The sequence below is a fragment of the Eublepharis macularius genome, chromosome 4, assembly GCF_028583425.1.
Source record: "Eublepharis macularius isolate TG4126 chromosome 4, MPM_Emac_v1.0, whole genome shotgun sequence".
In the NCBI taxonomy this organism is placed as follows: Eukaryota; Metazoa; Chordata; class Lepidosauria; order Squamata; family Eublepharidae; genus Eublepharis; species Eublepharis macularius.
The window spans coordinates 44,576,154-44,595,971 of record NC_072793.1 but is presented as its reverse complement, the minus strand read 5'-3'; the positions used below and the strand labels follow the sequence as shown (position 1 = coordinate 44,595,971).

Sequence of the window (19,818 nt, the reverse complement as noted above, 5' to 3'; positions counted from 1 at the left end):
AATGACATGTCTGACCTTGGGAGCTATTTTTTCCCAGTTACTTTTACACAGTAAATATGAAGAGCTTTGTCTTGAGATGGGAGGATATGGTTTAGAATGGTGCGGGCGTCTGCCTTTTCTGTGGCTTATAAGATAGAAGGGAAGCTGTCAGTGATAGAAAGAAAATAGAACCATCCTGTTGCTGAGTAAGTAGAGAAGTGGCCCTCAACTGGGTAAGTAGAGAAGCAGTCTCAGTATGGACGATGACTTCCAGAATAAAGTGGACCACCAGAGTGAAGGTTATGAGAATGATATTTTGATCCAGAAATTGCCCTACATCCCAGAAGTGCCCCCAGTACCTGGAGCAGCAAGTGACTCTGAGGTGATGGACAAGGAAACACAACTGCTTCACAAGGTTGCTTCAGATCTGCATAGTAATGAAGGGAAACAAATTTCTCTTGGTGAGTGTTGTTCTTACTTTTGGCTGCCGTATTCTTAACCATAGTCCTGTGCTTCATCCATTAGGAAATTCTGTCACAGTTTTCTGTGGGTGGCAGCTTCTGAAGCAATTATAAAATACCATGGGTATATTTGCTAAGATTACCGCATGTAATACCAATGCAATCACAGTGTGGACATATTAACATGTAGCTTCTGTTGTACACTCACATATATGTTATATTTTCACATATATTTCAGCTAATAAACTGCAGCGTCCCATTCTAAAGCCACACCTTTATCAATGTATATTTGCGTATGTTCTGATGTATTTTCAAAGACTGAATTTACATCCCAAAGGACAGAATTCATTTACATGGCTCCTACAACATTTTCTGCATTGTAAGAAAGATCAACAGGACTTTCTCTGATTCAGCATCATTATTCACAGGATCCTGAGTTCTCTTGCAACTCATTCTGAACCCCGCTACTATAGGAAAGAGCTTGGAATCTGGGCTAGCCCCAAAGAGCCTTCCATATGGACACTCACGTGTCCCTAATCTCTTATACTGTAACTTCGAAATAGCTTTTCATTGTTGTAAGTTGTTTAGGAACCTATTTGGGTTTTAGGGTGGAGATATTAAATGATGTATTAGACAAGTTCAAGGGAAAGCATTCATCTGGGTCGATTCACTTTGAAGGAGAGAACACTACAGTCTTTTGGTATTTTTATAATATTTAATTTATTTACAAATATAGAAGTAAAACAAGTGGATGCAAACAGACACTTCTACAGGGTAAGATATCCATGACCTAACATCATATTTTGCACCTCTGAGGAGAATTCCTGTAGCTCCAAGGAGCTTTAGCCAAACCACTGCAATGTATGTCTGTTTCACTCTCCAACTCTTGTAGAATCTAAACTGTAGTTCCCTAAAGAATCCGTTTGTTCCCTCCCTCCTCCAAGAACAGAGCCATTTTTTTAACAGTTAAGATTCACTGATGAAATATCTATGATAATTAAGAGACCCTGACCTCTGACTTCCTCCAAGCATGCTAATTTAGGCCAAGACTAAAAGACACAACCATATATGACCTTACTCCAAATTCATATCAATACATTCTGTTCTGTTCTGTTCTGTTCTGTTCTGTTCTGTTCTGTTCTGTTCTGTTCTGTTCTGTTCGGTTCGGTTCGGTTCGGTTCGGTTCGGTTCGGTTTGATTCGATTCGATTCGATTCTTAGGGTAATTACATATTCCATGATGATAAGATTCAGTAAATGACTTAGAGTGAATGACCACATGGTTAAAATGAGCTCAGTACAGTGTTACTGTATTAAATGTTATGTTTATTAAATGTTTTATGTCAACCCAGCAAATCAAACAGTCTAAAGTGATGATTGACTTATATTCTCAGGGTGGACTTCCCCTCAGCCAATGCTACAATATATGTAGACTAAGGCCCTGAAAGTGTTGCAGCTGGCCAGAAGGGAACTGCTTTGAGTCTTAATGAGAAATAAAGTAAATGAATAAATAATAAACTTTAGGTTCTGATTAGATGATACATTAAATGAAAGTTGAGATGGGACCCCCTCCCACTTGCATTTAATTTCTGACCAGAGACTCACCTTAAAAATTGGGGGGGGGATCATTCACCAAGCACAGCACAGTGGCAGAGACGTCATCATTCTCTCCCTTCTACCATGCAAAAGACCATGTGGGGGAGGATGGGCAGTTTGTCTCAATTCCATGTATTTGCCCAGGAGACACTTTCAGCGTATCATCTAATCAGACCCTACGTCTGGAAGTCTTGCTTCTTCTGACCTCCATACAACAGTAGGGATGCCCATTGCCCCACATTTCTGTAAAATTGGAGCCCATACCTGTACAAAATCTGATTGCCATGTTGCAACTGCTCTGGCAAATCATAATACTGAAAAATTGCATACCCATGAACAAAATCCCCCCCCCCATATATATTGAAACATCATGAATGACAGTATAGATGTAGATTTAGTGATTTATCTTACATGGATATGCTTTTCAATTTTGGTTCCAGTAAAAATATCTAAATAGGAGGATAATTTCCTTGCTTAGCTATATAGTAAGTATTCCACAAGAATAAACGAGATGAGCATGCTGATTTGGAGATGTCAAATTGACCAAATAACACCATGCTGTGAACTGGTAATTAACAATACAAAGTTTACTTGTAATAGTACTTGATGAACATCAGTTCCATTGATGAATTACTGAAGACTGAGGACTGATATTGTGGGAAGAACATTTCCTGTATATTGTGAATGATTTTTGTTTTGTGGTTGTGTATCTGCCTGTACACATTATATCCAATTATCAAGTACTGTTACAAGTAAACTTTGTATTGTTAATTACCAGTTCACAGCATGGTGTTATTTGGTTAATTTAACATTCACACCATGGTCTAGTTGTATTCTGTTGATTTGGGGATGTCAGCAAGACTATTCTATTTGGAAGGTCACAGTGGATTTCCAAGAAGGGAGTGCTTTAGAAAGGCTTTTTCTGTTTCTAGAATATAACAAAGCAAATGAAAGGATGAAGAATGTTTATCAGGAGAGTGGACACACCACATTTCTGGACATGCAGATAAGCAGACTACCAAAGATGGGAGTGAACATAAAGAAAGGTAAGGAATTCATAACATGTCTGTGAACAATATTAATAAAATATTGTTGTTTAGTGTATTTTTCTTTAGAATTGTAAATTTATATAATGCAGTTTATTATGCTAGTAACGCTAATGTTTAATTCAAATTATATTCCATTAATACATGGCTTTTATTCTTAAGGTTTTGGTAACCGCTATTCTCCCTGTCCTCATTCCTATGGAGGCTTTTGTCGTCTTAAGCATTGACATTTTAAATGGTGAAAATGTAAAATATGGGCTGTCATTTTAACTGCATGGAATTTTATTTATTTATTTAAAATATTTCTATACTGCCTTTCCACCCAAGTAGAGTCCTTAAGGCAGCAATCAAAACATTAAAACATTCAAAGCAGCATTAAAACATTAAAACATTTAAAGCAGCATTTCAAAAAAAGGTTTGCGTGTATATAAAATATCTAAATGGTTCAGTGACTGGAGCTACACCAAACCAAACAAAAAAGTCTTCACCCACTGACAGAAGACAACAATAAAAGACAGACAAATTTCCCAGGGGAGGGAATTTCAAGGTTTTGGCACCATGACCAAAAAGGCCCTCTCACAGGTTGCCTCTTGTCCAGCCACAGATGGACAAGTCACCTGGACCAAGGCCTCCAAAGATAACTGGATGGATAGGTTCATACAGAAGAAGGCAATCCTTCAGGTATGCTAGCCCCAAACCATATAGCAGGGGTCCCCAACCTTTTTGAGCCCACAGGCACATTTGGAGTCCTGACACAGTGTGGTGGGCTTAGTAGGGCTGCCAATCCCCCGCCCGGAGCGGGCAATCCCCTGTTCCTACCTCCTCCTCCCCCAATCCCACTTACCTGGCCAGTGAGCGGGCACACCCCCTGGGGAGCCCTGCCCGGCAGCACAGCGCACTCCTGTGCCCCACTGCAGTGCACTCCCATGACCTACAATGGGCCTGTTGGTGAGCACAAAGAAAGATGTCAGAGGCATAATTGTGCCTATGGGTATCACGTTGGGGAGCACTGCTATATAAGATTTTAAAGGTCAATAAGATCTCCTTGAATTGAGCCCAAAAGCAAATTGGGAGCCACTATAGATAGAACAAGGAGATATATGGTCCCTATTATGCACTCCTGTCAACATTCTGGCTGCAGTATTCTGTGCCAACTGTTGCTTCGGGACACTCTTCCAGGGCAGCCCCATATTACTGCATTACTGCATTGCAGTAATCTAATCTAGATGTTACCAAGCATGCACTTCAGTGGCAAGATCTTTCCTGCCCAAGGAGGGCTGCAGATGGCTTATCAGCTAAAGCTGATAAAAGAGACCCCTGAGCACCACTGCTTCTGTTTATCCAACAGGAGGCCAGGGTCCAGTAGCACCCCAAGTTACAAACCTCCTCCTTTAGAGGGAGTACAATCCTATAAAAAAAATAGAGATCCCAATTTCTGGGTTACCCACCCCCCAGCTGTAGTACCTCCATTTTGTCAGGAGTAAGTTTCAGCTTGTTTGCCCTCATCCATCCACAAACTGCTGACAGGCATTTGTTCACAGTTTCCACAGCCTTTCCACAGACCACATCTGGCAATCCCCAGGAAGAAATGTGGGACAGAGCCTTGTGGTCAGGCGTTGTGTCAGCCTGCTCACATCACTTCTGGTAAAACCATAGAGTTAGTACAAAATGCTGGAACATCCACTGTATCACTTCCAGTTTTTACCAGAAATGACAGAGGCATTTGTCAGTGGACAAATGAAAGAAAAAACAAGAGTATTTTTGAGCTGTCTTGAAAAGGAGTTGTGTGGTATATGAATAATTTGAGCTTTCCAGCTTGTGAGAAAATAGATGTTCATGCTTGGATTTGAGCACATGAAATTGCACAGCCAGATTGATTATCACAGTAATCTGTCACAGGTCTCATTAACAAACTTTGCCTCTATTAGCAACCTCAGCAGAAAATGCAGCAAGCAGGGCTGCTCTGTATCAGTATCCAGAAACTTCTGTCATTGTTTGCTTCAACATTTCTCGGCCTAAAACATGGAACCTTGATAATGAACTGTATATGTTTGTTTCCAGTGATCGGTATCTGTTATGGTTCCAGATTCCCATCAATCCCTTTCATATATCCATGGCTACAGGAAGGCCATTTTCACACTGTTTACCAGCCATGGAACATTGCGCCAAGCTCCCAGAACGACAGTGTCTTCCTGGCACGATTTTGCACAAGAACTGCAGTTCTCACGTGAAATTGTGCCAGGAAGACGCTGTTGTTCTGAGAGCTTGGCACAATGTTCTGTGTCCAGTAAATAGTGTGAAAATGGCCGAAGTCACAATAACTGTTCCCCAATGTATCTGTCACCCAAGACGGGTCTCTTTCAGTTGTGAAAGTTCAGGTTTTTAATTTACCATCATTTTTTTCAAATAGAGGCTCAGCTGAGATAGTATGAAACTTCCTTCCTCCCAACTGCTTCAGCTCTCAGCATCTGATGATAAGACAAGCTTTGATGCATATCTTTTCAACCGGAGCTACTTGAAAGAGGATATAATTTCAGACAGAGCTATTTGTGGCTCTTGTTAATGTTCCTATCTTAAAACCTGGGGAAGCGCAACTATTAATGTTAAGAAGAAAAATTATTTTGCTTCATTGGTTCCACAATTTTGCTTTTTAAATATTTCCCAACAAAAAGTGTAGGGTGGGTAGTACAGAACAAGGCTAGGTTATAGGTTTGGGGAATGTTATTTATGGGAACAGACAGACAGAACCTAGACCAGCACAGGCTAACGAAGCTTAAGTCCAGGACCACCAACAGTTCTATCCAACCCCTCTGGATTCTGCAGATTGACAGTTATTCTGTGTATGGGCTAAATACCAAATTCTTTTTAAATTTATGTACAAATGCAAGGAACTTGCATAGGTCTGGTTTTAAGAGCCTCCTATGCAGGTGTCCTACAAATTATATTTTTGCATCTGAAATACTCTGATTCTGCCATAACATCTTCACTTGTTGATGGTTATTTGCAGCTTTGTTTGCACCCAAGATTGACAAACAGAGAGACTACAGCAGAGCACCCATTATCATGACCTACGGCCTGACACTTCTTTCTTTCACAATGGCAACAGCTGCTTTTGGGATGGCTTTACTAAGATGTAAGTCCAGATCTGAAACAGACAGCATTTTTTTGAGCCTCCATCTTCTGTACTATGGCTTGGGAAAATAACTTTTCAATAGTGCACCGACTATATCTGGATGAGTCAGGATAGGTAAAGAAATGAATATGATAGGCATGGCCATGCTTTCAATATGAGGGCTCCTTTAAAAAAAGTTTTATTGAGGAGGGACTTCCAAACCCCTGGAGCACTGTGATAAGTTTTAGCTTCAAATTCCACCAACCATTAATAGACCAGGCAGGAAACTTAATGTTCAAAGCTGGGGGTAACAACAGTGATTTCCTTAAATCACTGCTGTCTTTCTAAGGTCCACTCCACTCCTCTATTCCCTGATGAAGGGAGAGAGTTATTTACTGTCTTGTTTGCTGTAATGCATTGTGTGAATCTGGGAGCCCTCAAATAAACACGGATTATGACAGACTTCCATTGCCATGCTAATGGATCAGATACTATGCTAGCAGTGGGTCCAGTAGCACCTTTAAGACTAATCAACTTTATTGGAGCATAAGCTTTCGAGAGTCACAGCTCTCTTCATTAGATGAAGAGAGCTGTGGCTCTCGAAAGCTTATGCTATAATAAAGTTGGTTAGTCTTAAAGGTGCTACTGGACTCTTTGCTATTTTACTACTACAGACTAACACAGCTAACTCCTCTGGATCTATGCTAGCAATGAGTGGTGAAATTGCACAGTACAATACGGCTAAGGAAAGAAGACTTAGGGCCATCTTATTCTTGAGCATCCCCTTATTAGAGTATCAGCCATTTTCACATGTCTTACTGGCTCCGGTACGTCACACAAAGCTCCTGCAAGGACAGCATCTTCCTGGCACGATTTCGTGTGAGAACCAGGAAATCGTGCCAGGAAGACGCTATCCAGGGAGCTTTGCGCAACTTACCGGAGCTGGTAAGACATGTTAAAATGGCCATCAGGTACCAGTCACAAAAATATCCAGTGAGCAACAAAACATTTAGACTGTGCTCAACCTGTGCTGCATTATTCCAAGGTTCCATGTATTGTAGGTTTTCCTTCATGCCCAGATGGTTGGAAGTATTTCAGTGAGAAATGCTACAACTACTCATCAAAAAATAATGATTGGAATAATAGTAGAAGGCTCTGTCAAGAAGTGGGTGCTGATCTGGTTGTGATTAACCATGAAGAAGAACAGGTAAGTCTTTGTTTTTGGTTCATAGAACAAGTGAAATGTTGAGCTTCTTGCATTTGAGCTGTTCTGCCACTGGGAATATCTATGAAATTAGAGTCACAGCTGCCTAAGACATGGGCCGTTTTCACACTGCTTACCGATAGCGCAAAACTCCAAGAATGACGTGCTTTCCTGGTGCAATTTCCCATGATAACTGGAGTTATTGTGGGAAATAGCACCAAGAAGGCGCATTGTTCCAGGAGTTTTGCGCGATCGGGTAAGCAGTGTGAAAACGGTCATTCTTTTGTGAGACAGAGATGCCCTGTTGTAATTATCATTATATTTCACTGGGCCACCACAAACAAAACTGCAATGTTTAATCCTATTAAAGATAGTTATATGTAGTTTGGTAGCAGAGTTACCTAGTCAGAAGCATTTTCCCCAATGCACAGTAATTATTCCTCAGGCAATTAAATTGTAGAAAAATAGACCTGACAGTTTATTGAGTTAGATTCCATTCATACCAAATTCTTGCGGAAGTCTAAAGCATTACTTTCCCTATACCATGGCCAATTAGTTCAACATTGTGGCTGCTTAAATGTGAAAGGGAAATTCCCCATTGCAGGGGGCTGAGAGGTAGATGCAACCTCTCCCTCTGAAGAGTACAAGGAAAGAGAGAGAATCCTTCTCAATGGAGACAGGGAGAGAGGTACAGTCAGGAGGCATTCCCACTGCAAACAAAGAGAAGTCACTTGCTTATTAGGAAGGTAGCACATATGCACAGACACATGCAGTGCCCCCTAGCATCCAAGGCATGCTGAGTTGCCTCTCCCAACAAATCCATTGAGCCATGTTTTCCGGGAGAGTCATTTCTTTAGGGGTTCCATCTTTTTCAAGGAATACTCTCAGTAGTATAGCTGCACATGATACCTGTGAAAAGTAAGCCCTATGGCAGTAAGTTCATGGATGGGGAACAACTGGCAGCAGGTGAAGAGTAAATTCATCTGGCTTTTTTCTTTCTTTAGGATTTTCTTATTTATATGATGAGTTCCAAGGAGACATACTGGATTGGTTTTAGTGACCTGGAGGAAGAAGGAAACTGGAAGTGGGTGGATGGTACATCTAATTATACGTGAGTTATATTTTCTTCAGTCTCAGAGTGAGTACTGGAAAGACAAGGCAAAAGATCAAGTTTGGTGGTGTATGAGAGCCAAGCTACAAGTGACGCCTTACACAGGTTGGACACTTGTCAGCTTACCTCAAGTACTTAGGTGTACCCCTAGCGACGTAATTTCTGAGAGGGCTTGTTCTTTCTGCCATTCACCAAAACCAGCTGTGCAGCAATCCTAGCACAGATGGAAACACCAACATGTGCTATAAGTCAATATGGTTCTGATTGATGGTGTTGTTCTGCTACAGCAGAAGGCAATAAACTCCAAAAACGTGTTACACCCACTCCCTATCAAAAGAGGGGTCCAATGATATACTATATTGGGCATAATGGGACCAGAAACCACCTTTGGAGGCACTCATCACCTCAAGGGAAGGAAATCTTGGGGGATGTGCCAGAGAAGAGTCCATTATAGCTTTTCCCCTAGCCCCATGACTTACCCAATATGTTGTATGCCCCTCAGAGAATGACCCAAAGCAAATGTCATTTGTGTTTTTCAGGAATTGGCATTCTATTGAACCAAACAATGGTAAGGATCAAGGACCTGAGCACTGTGCAGTTTTACAGAAGGAATACAACTACATGTGGAATGATCTTCCATGTAAAAATAAGAATAATTACATCTGTGAGAAGAACATGCAGCTTGTCTTTGTCTGGCAGTCCCTTCACATTTCCCATTGAAACAGTTTTCTTTCAGATTTTTGTGCCCATGCAAACAGAATCTGTTGCAGAGTATCATCATAAACTATGCAAGAGTGGCACAGATAGGCGGTTATACAAGGCCCTCTTCACACTGCTGTAAGCTATTGCAAGCAGCTTCTAGTCACTTTCGGAAGGAAATGTTCAGCTTTGCTGAGAGGGAGTTTTGCACTAGATATGTGCTCTTCTTTCATGTATGTACAATTTGTGAAGACTATTAAATTACTTTCATAATTGCTTTGGAAATGGTGGCTGTTTTCCTACTCAGGTTACCAACCTCCAGGTAGGACCTGGAGATCTCTTAGAATTATATCTCTATCAGTTCCCTTGGATAAAACGGCAGCTTTGCTACAGTATTTAAGTACTTTAAATCCAGTTATAATACTTGTGGGTATGTAACATTTTTTGGGTTGGTTTTGTAGTATAATAGCAAGTACACCTTCACAAAGGTGTTTGAATAAAGTGAAGCATGTTGATGCTGAAAACCGATAAAATGAATTTTGAAATGTAACTTTTCCCCTTCATCATTAATGAAACACTACTTAACTCCCTTGAAGGGGCAGAAAAGGGTAAGATTGCTGGTACTTGGCCTCCGCTGCTCGGTGCACTGCAGGAGTACGATGTGCATATTTCTTTGCTGCATCTCTAAGTTGCTTCCTCCTTTTAGCATCAGTGTATCTTGCATGACGTCTGCCAGGAGGCTTCTTGAGGAGTAAGAGGTAATGGCTGTGAGAGGTGTGAGGTGGAGTTGGACTGAGGAGGGAGGGGTGGTGTGGTGGGCACCGACTTTTATATAAAATCCCTATTCAGGAGTCTTGTACTGTCTTTCTTCAACTGTCTGCAGTTTCCTTTACTTGATTTTTACCTCAGAACACAGAGTTCAACAGCTGACCAATCAGAGAGAAGGGGTACAAGCCAGTCACACAGGGAGGCCAGGCCCCACAGGGAGCTTGGCAACCCAAGTGAACTGTTAGGGGAAGACTGGGAGGTGCATTTTACCTCAGGACACATTCAATGACTCCCAACAGTAACTGCATACTGTTTAGAATGTGAGGGGTGAGGACCAATCAGGCTACATATGCAAATAACCTCTGTGTTCCAACTGTCTCTGGTGGAGGGAGATAAGGTGTGGAATGTTGTGAGCCCTAATCAGCCCGCATATGCAAATGACCTTGAAAGGCTGGCCCAATCAGGGAAGAGTGGCCAAGCTGGCAATGGGTGGGGGTACAAACAAGCAGCAGCTTGCCAGCCATACACGGAAGCTGTATCCCTTTGGGAAAACACATTTCCCCCTTTTTACCCCCTTAGGGGGCAAATTTCTTAAAATCCCTTCTTAGTGGGTGTTTACATCATGAAAGGAATGTTCTCCCCACATTTCATGTTTCTAGGTCCAGGGCTTTGGGCTGGACGTTGATGAGTCAGTCAGGAGGACACTGGTCGTTATATATAGATTGAAATATTTAGACTGAAATAGTTATACATTAGTTTCTGCTTTTCCACCTTATTGTGTGGAACCCTGTGGCAACTTCCACAATCAGTCTAACCAGAGATAATGGCAGGGTAATTCTTGCATACCTTATAAAATAGTAACTCTGCGATGTCATTTTGAACTCTCTGAAAAGGTGTTGTCTGTGTTCGCTGAAGGTAACATGGCTATATAACACAATGACAGGTCACTTGAAAACATGGTGGAGCTTCTCTGATAGCATATATTAGGACTTTTTAATTTTTATTTTTGCTTCTTACTTAAAGAATGTTGGTAATTCAATGAATACTATAACGTGTTGTAGCAGGGTTAAAGTAAACAGAAAAGGAATATTGGTAGTGATTTTCTGGCTGCTTCCTACTCTCTTCCATATGGATTAGTTATAGCTAACATGAATAAGTAGATTCATCTCTTGTGAGCAGTGAAAGAGAGAGGATGCTTGCCATTCATAAGTAGACATGGGCACGAATGGGGAAAAAACCCTGAACACCCTGTTCGTCGTTCAGTGCCATCCACGAACAACAAACAACAAACATGGACGAACATGAACTGTTCCTGGACATGTTCATTGTTTGTTGTTCATGGGGCCCAGAAACACCCACAAACCTCCCCCCACTTAGCCCCCCCTCCCCTCAAACCCACTTACCTGGCCCTTTAAAGATCCCTGTCCTGGCAAAAACAGCAGTGTCTGCTGGCAGCTTGTTTGAGGGGTTACAAAAGCAACCTTCCCAATGTCCAATACCCACCAAATTTGCAGGGGACATAGTCCTCACGATCCTCGGAAGACCCCCCACCCAAGTTTCAGAGAGATTGTACCCCGGGAAAGGCATGATCCATGGGTCTCCCCATTGGCTATAATTTTCTCTTCACAGTGGCAAAAATGAGACTCTTTGCTGGAAGTACTTTGAAGGGTTAAAGCCAGAAGGAAAGCCAGAAGGAAGTTCAAACAGAGCTCAGTCCCTCCCAGCCTCTGGTTGCCAAGGGGATTGATTGCAGCAGGTGCCAGACTGTCTGGCTTGCTTGCAACGACCACCTGTTCATTTAAGATGGGGCCTCACGAACAGCTTGTTCGAGAACAGCAGATTAGGCTGTTGTTTTTTTCTGTTCGTAATAATGTTTGTGCCCATGTCTATTCATAAGTGAAAAAGCAGAACTGGAGCTGTCCACCACAACTGCTCAATGTAGTACTTTTTCTCTTGGGTTTTTTTAAAAAAACTTGCACCTGTGATTAACATTACAGCAATAAAATAATCAGCATTTCACTATGTAATGTGGCAAGCAGCGATTCATAATTTTACTTAGCAGAATAACAGAGGGCTGCACCTGGTAACTGGTTGAGAGATTGAGGTGAGGACATGGAGGGCACCATAATTGACAATGAGTTGTGACCTCACTTCCAGTTTTCCCCAGAAATGATATCACAGTGTTGGTCTGATGGTGATTTTTAATTTTTTCCCCCAGCTGCCACTTCAAGAAGTGGCAGGAAAAGAAAGCTAGGGGTGGGGGATCCTTTGCCTCCAGCAGGAGCCCTAGAACAACAGCAGAAACCCATAAATGACCTTGTATGTTCAAACTGTGTGTAACTCACAGTTTCATGGGTGAACCATACAAACTTGGGCTCTGAATGTGCTGCAGAAGCTGACATCCCAAGATTCTTTGCTTTCAGTTGTGTTTTCAAGCAAGTTTCTAGCCCTTGTGTTATTTTTGATTTAATACAGAGGAGCAGTATATAGACTAGCTTTCAGACTTTACTGTTCGAAAAAGTTAAAGACATCTAGCAAATAAGAAGGATGCCTTTCCACTGGATTCAAGGATTTTCTTTTTACAACATTTTGTTTTGTTTTTCCCACTCAAGAAAGGGAAACTCATACATAAAAATAATTTTCTGTGAGTGTGGTGGTTGCAGCTGTGCATTTGCTTTTCTTCAGTTCCCAGTGAACGGTCCAGTTGCGAGAAAACATACCGCTGAAAAACAACCTCACACATCTTACCAAACTATTAGAAATTACCAGAAATATATTCTTTGGATACATCTTTTGCATGCTTGACTTGAAACACTGCAATTATATAAAAAAAAAACACTTTGGCACTGAACATGTTTTATCTACCCTTTATAACCAAAAAGATTCATGTCTGACTGCTGGCCATCACATCTTGTCTCTGATTCATATGTATAAAAGCAACCCGCTCAGGCAGGTCAAGGGATAACAACAACATTCAATTTATATACCGCCCTTCAGGACAACTTAACACCCACTCAGCGGTTTACAAAGTATGTTGTTATTATCCCCACAATAATCACCTTGGGTGGGGCTGAGAGAACTCTGGCAGAGCAGTGATTGACCCGAGGTCACCCAGCTGGCTTCAAGCGGAGGAGTGGGAGAAATCAAGCCCGGTTCTCCAGATTAGAGTCCCGCTGCTCTTAACCAGTACACCAAACTAGCTCTCAAACTGGATATGCTTGTGTGAATCCAAATGTGAGCACTGTCATATTCCCTCTTTTTCATGTTACTTGCCCATTGTTTCAGCTGCCTGTTTCAGGAAGAGAAGGAGGTGGGCCCTTTCCCCATCTCTGCCAGTAGTGTTTGGCAAGATAACTCCTCAATGTGATAAATGAACATATGGAGTAGCCAAATATCATACTATTGGTTAAGAAACAGGAATATAAAAATAACCACTCATGAAATATCAATTCAAATTGAACCTGTTTATATTTAATACAGGTTTTTTGTCAACATTTTCACAGTTTTGGGGAATGTGTATTTTTGCTGATCACTTTTCTTACAGCAAATTTGATTTCCTTGTTTCTCAGGGTAAATATTACAGGACTGAGAAGTGGAGTAATTATGGTGTATGGTATTGATATTAGTGTGTCATTGTCTAAAGTGCCAGGGCTGTTGGGCCTGAGGTAGACAATTGCAGCAAACCCATAGTGCATAATTACCACAATGAGGTGAGAGGCGCAGGTAGAGAAGGCTTTCTGCCATCCATCAGTAGAAGGAATTCGAAAAATGGTGGAAAGGATGAAGACATAGGTCAATATGATGAACAGGAAACTGCCTGACAAGCCAAAAATTGAGATTGCAGAGACCACTACTTCAGTGGTACTTTCATCAGTGCAGGCCAACCTAACCACTGTCCTCATGTGACAAAAGAAGTGGTTGATGACGTTGGAGTCACAGAAGGGCAGTCTGAAAATCAGAATGATCTCAGCTACAGATATCAGAAACCCTGCAACCCATGAAAAAGCTACAAGCCATAGAATCACCTGCGTATTCATGAGGACTGGGTAGTGCAAGGGCTTGCATATTGCTAGATATCGGTCAAACCCCATTATTGTCAGAATGAAACAGTTTGTGCCCCCCAATCCAAGGAAGAAAAACATTTGCGCAGCACACCCAGCAAAGGAGATTGTTTTACTCTTGGCTAGCAAGTCCAACAGCATTTTAGGAATAATGACTAAACTGTAACATGACTCAGATAAGGATAAAACAAAAAGGAATAAATACATGGGGATATGAAGAGTCCTATCACTCCCAATGACTACAGTTATCAGCAGATTCCCCATCACGGTTATAATATATACAAGAAGGAACAAAACAAATAAAAAAATGTGTAGATTTGGAGAAATGGAAAAGCCAGTCAGGATAAATTCTGTCACAAATGTTTGATTTTCCTTCATTGCCTTACAGCACCTTTCACCTTGAAAGAGAACAAGAAGATTTCAGTTAGCAAAGATTAAACTCAGTTTTGTGGATCATATAAACAGTTGAGGTTTTGGCTTAATCCTGGCTAGTTTCCTGCCAATGCTCGGTGCCTGCTCCAGCTACAGGGAAACACAATAAATACAGAGTCACGGTAGAGAATGTAACAAGGAGCACCATAACTGACTTACTAAGCAAGCTTTAAAGAAATAGTGAAACCAAATAAAGATTCGATGAAAAATTCTTTGTTATCAAACACTAAGCAGAAAACAGGCAAACAGAAAATCAATATTAGCCGGCAGGCACAATCTTACAAGTTCATATGAATACCAAGTGCAATAGTGCTACAGTTATTTTTCAAAGTGTGTGCGCCAGCATTAAAGTGACTGTGCCTATTTTAAATATATATACAAAGTCATTCACATACGATACAATGTCTTAAATAGTTCAGAGTGGGTACAATACATTCAATGGTACCACAAAGATTCAGGATATAATCAAGATATTAAATGTAACCGCAATGGGTCTGCATGCGCCGTAGAGCAACAGGCCGTTGAGCCCTTTTTGTGAATACTGAAATTATTTCAAATACTATGTAACTGCCGTGAGGAAGGGTGACTGAAACGGGAGGGTCCAACATTGCAGTACTTGAACTGTTTCTTTCCATGCATATTTAATGTGCAGCTGTCATGGGCATGCTATAGTATAAACTTTGCTGAAAATGCACAGGATTTGTCTTTACATTAAGTTGGCGTTAATGGGCACTAGAACAGCAAAAATATAGTATGTTTCTGTGAGCTATTTCAGATGACATTGGGCCAAGTTACAAGTGACGAATGACACTCGCCTGGCAAGTGAACAGACTTACGTGTAATCCTCCCTGTTCACTTGCCCTCCACTTGATCACGTAGGGAGGAATACATGTGAGGGTCAAACTACAAGTGACGAATGACACTTGAACAGCAAGTGTATTCTTCCCTGTTCACTTGCCCTCCACTTGCTCTCCACTCAATCCACTTGCTGTTCAAGTGTCATTCATCACTTGTAGCTTGGCTCATTGTCTGCAGCAAATGTGGCATAATAAATACTTGCTCATTCACTTGCTCTCCACTTGATCAAGTAGAGCGCAAGTGGAGGGCAAGTGAACAGGGAGGAATACACGTGAGTCTGTTCACTTGCCAGGCAAGTGTCATTCATCACTTGTAGCTTGGCTCTGAGTGTACATAAAGCAACAGTAGGTGATAACCATGTGGTAATTTACAGTGCAATCTTAAACTGATTTACATCATTCTAAGGTCCAAACTAGTTTTTGCAAGACAAGGACCCACAAGAATTGGCATGAGGGTTTAGTTTACACTTCTCCGCTACTTTCTTTTTCCCTTCCATGAAAGCCCCTCATTGCTTCTCCTCCTTTTTCTGGTTCCTTCTCTCCTGGTCACTCACTAGCAAACCTACCTTTATCTCCCCTTGCCTTGTCTGCTCAGGCTTCTATTTCTGGATTTAAGTATCCACAGATTGGGCCATGTTGAGAATTAAATATACTGATGTCTGTCACAAGTTGGGTTGGCATTTCCCCAACGTGATTGATCTTTGCATAGCCAAATGTGACATTAGGGAACCAAAATTCCCAATCATGGTGAGGCATCATTCAGCTTGGAGCTGCAACATGGGAGAGCTAGGGTTTCAACCTTCCTCCTCATGCCAGTTTCCTGAACCAAAATGGCCTCATGCTTGAGCTGTACTCAGATTAGTCTGGTTGGGGAGAATCCCAACCCAACTCATGCCAGACATAGGGTTGGATCCAATGCAAAACCTTTGTTTGTGCTAGGGCTCTTGCACTTGCGGAAATGCAAGACAACTTGGGTAGCCACTTGTGCCAAGTCAGATTTATTGTATCCCCACTTGTGTTTTCGATGGCACCAGATATTCTCTAGGTACTATAATATAGAGAGAGGAAAGCTCTTGATGTTGCACAAGAGCTGGTACAAGCAGAACTGTGCTAAGTCTGTTTATGTTTTCACTTGCACATCACTAGTTCCAGGCCATAATGGCTAGTTTGGACTTAAGCCAATTGACTTCAAATTAGAAAGGTGTAATTCTGCTTAGGGTGACATTGATATTCAGCCAATTGGGTAAACTGGTAAATAGCTAGTAAAGGAGGAAGGCAACATTTTTGTCTTCTACTGTGTGGTAGAATGTATATTTTTCCTATATTTGATAACTTTCCCACTGTTACTTACATTATTCTGGGGGCAAGGTTTAGGAATCTGGAGTGGGTGCTGGTACAATGCTACAAACAAATATCCCCCTGTGAGGAATATTTCACAAATGTGAAAAGTTTACTGAAAATGAAACATTTTTGCATGTTTCAGAATTGTCCCTTAGAATTCTGTCATTGTTAAAAACTTTGAATTATTCCATTGTGCTAATCAGGAAAAATGGTTTCTAAGAGAAGGAAGTGGTTATCCATAATCTTTGATACTTCCTTTTAAACCTGGTCTTCCACAATGAGGAAAAACAAATATATGAGTGTATTTCCACCAAAACCCTGACTTCCTTTGGTATAAATATTTGCTAGACTCTGTTTCCTTCATAACACAGTTAAAAATGATCCCAACCTGTCTGTCTAACATTCAAGGAACACTTACCTTATACAATGATCACAGCAGATGTATTGATCACCTGCTGTTCTCTGTATTGCAGTCCTTCTGATTCCTTGAAGATGCAAAAAGGAATTTTTTGTCCCAAATAAGAACACAGTGTGGAAGGAAAAAAACTGGGGCTTTCTTTTAAAAGTCAAGCCAAGTGAAAACAGTCCTGAGTATATCAGACACCTCCTAACTCAGGGCCAGCCCATGTTCTTCCACTAAAAAAAAATCCTTGTCACTCAAGCAAACTATATGAAGCTGTCTTTTCCAACACTGGGATGCACCATTTGTTGTTTTTAAATTTCATAATTAAATCTCAGCAGATTTATGCCCTTGATCATTATATTTTAAAATTATTATTGTTTCTTTGGGACTTGACCCACATTCTGTTTGAAAGTTCTGCTACAGAAGTAATTAATGAACCTTTTCTCTATTGATTTATGATGCAATAAATTAAAGAGAGTGAAAATAGAACTTCTCAATTATTCTTGGACAGCCAGGGAAGTTAACATTTCTAGTTCAACATTACAATGTTTAATGTCTCATTAGACAGCCATGTTATTGTATCAAACAATGATATGTTCATATATACGTAAAGTTATTTAGAAGGAACCAATGCTTCTGAAATCAATACATTTTATTCAGAAGAGCCCCACGGTGCAGAGTGGTATGCTGCAGTACTGCAGCCCAAACTCTGCTCACAACACAACCTGAGTTCGATCCTGGTGGAAGCCGGGTTCAGGTAGCTGGCTCAAGGTTGACTCAGCCTTCCATCCTTCCGAGGTCAGTAAAATGAGTACCCAGTTTTCTGGGGGTAAAATGTAGAAGACTGGGGAAGGCAATGGCAAACCACCCTGTAAAAAGTCTGCCAAGAAAACATCCTGATGCGATGACCCCCCATGGGTCAGTAATGACTCGGTGCTTGCGCAGGGGACTACCTTTACCTTTACCTAGACAGTCATGTTACTGTATCAAACAATGATATGTTCATATATACGTGAAGTTATTTAAGAGGAACCAATGCTTCTGAAATCAATATATTTTATTTATCTGTTTGAAGATTTATAGTTTGCCTTTTTATTCTAAAAGAATACTGTATTAAAATCAATACGAAATAGTTAAAATAGCAGACACTAAAACTAACAAACACTGGGGCCAGATGTAACAACAACAACAACAACAACAACAAAAGGCCTTCTGAATTTAAAAAAAAAATCAGCCGATGCCAGAAGGCCTCTCATGAAGGACTTGTCTGCAGTGCAGGAGGAGTAAATTCCAAAAAGCAGAGATGGCTACTGAGAAAGCCCCTGTGCAGTTTCTCACCAATTGGATTTCTCCAGCAAGGGGTTCTCACAATAAGGCTTCTTTGGGTGACCTCAGAGCATGAACTAGTCTGTATGGGTAGAGGTAGTCCACCACATACATCGATCTTAGGCCATTTAGGGCTTTAAAGATTAACAATGGCAGTTTGTATTGGACCCAGAAGTACACTGGCAACAATAAGCTTGCTTCAGCCAATACTTTTAAGAGCACTAATCACCATGTTCCGAAGCAGTTCAAGCTTTTGAATCATCTTCAAATGCAGCCTCGTGTTACAGATTGCCACTAGATTTCCATTATCCAGGAAGAAACCACAACCAGCAAACTAAGTTGGCGTCCAGGATCAATAACGTATCCGTAAATAATGTGGTATTCAAATCTGACTGGATGTGAATGATTTTGTTTGCAAAACATTCAGCAAATTGATCAATGCAAGTTTCCAATATATCCACAATTTACTCCTGGGGACTATATGCAACAAACAATTTGGAATAGTTTCTGGCTAGGACTACCTGTTTCCCACATGAAAAGAAAAACAACTGCTTATATGATCTGCAACAGCTGAAGAACTCAGATAAATATGACTGCTAGTCTTCTAGTCAGTATCAAGTGAAATGGCTCAATAGTCATTTCACTTGTGAGATGGCCAAACAAAAGGGCTGTCTCTGAACTAAAGACCAAATCAGAGGGTGGCTAAGGAAGGATTCATTCAGGTCTCAAAGAGCATGAGGATGGACCCTGTCATGCTGTCCAGCTAAGGGCCAAGCTAGAAGTGATGAATGACACTTGAATGGCAAGTGAACAGACTCACATGTATTCCTCCCTGTTCACTTGCGCTCCACTTGCGCTCCACTTGATCAAGTGGAGCACAAGTGGAGCATAAGTGGAGCGCAAGTGAACAGGGAGGAATACATGTGAGGGCCAAGCTACAAGTGATGAATGATGCTTGAACAGCAAGTGAACAGACTCACATGTACTCCTCCCTGTTCACTTGTGCTCCACTTGCGCTCCACTCGATCCAAGTGGAGCACAAGTGAACAGGGAGGAATACATGTGAGTCTGTTCACTTGCTGTTCAAGTGTCATTCGTCACTTGTAGCTTGGCCCTCTGTCTGTTCACTTGCCATTGTAGCTTGGCCCTCACTGATCTATAGAGGATGATAAAATTGGGAAAGCACTAGTATGTACTTGGTAGCAGCGGGTATGTATTATAGATCACCATCTGGAACTGATGGTGGATTATCTATCTATCTATCTATCTATCTATCTATCTATCTATCTATCTATCTATCTATCTATCTATCTATCTATCTATCTATCTATCTATCTATCTATCTATCTATCTATCTATCTATCTATCTATCATCTATCTATCATCTATCTATCTATCTATCTATCTATCTATCTATCTATCT

At 41.0% G+C, this 19,818-nt stretch overlaps 2 protein-coding genes across 2 annotated transcripts; one reads left to right on the top strand and one right to left on the bottom strand.

The window, feature by feature from the left end:
- Positions 1 to 235: 235 nt before the first annotated feature.
- On the top strand, positions 236 to 9,404 carry LOC129329440 (CD209 antigen-like protein B). The gene is made up of 6 exons (XM_054979017.1): positions 236 to 440; positions 2,968 to 3,081; positions 6,089 to 6,214; positions 7,255 to 7,400; positions 8,402 to 8,508; positions 9,048 to 9,404. The coding sequence occupies exons 1-6, from the start codon at positions 236 to 238 to the stop codon at positions 9,226 to 9,228; spliced, it is 879 nt and encodes a 292-aa protein (XP_054834992.1). The 3' UTR covers positions 9,229 to 9,404.
- A 4,068-nt stretch (positions 9,405 to 13,472) lies between these two features.
- On the bottom strand, positions 13,473 to 14,414 carry LOC129327571 (olfactory receptor 10X1-like). The gene has a single exon (XM_054976324.1). The coding sequence runs from the start codon at positions 14,412 to 14,414 to the stop codon at positions 13,473 to 13,475; it is 942 nt and encodes a 313-aa protein (XP_054832299.1).
- Between the last annotated feature and the right edge of the window lie 5,404 nt (positions 14,415 to 19,818).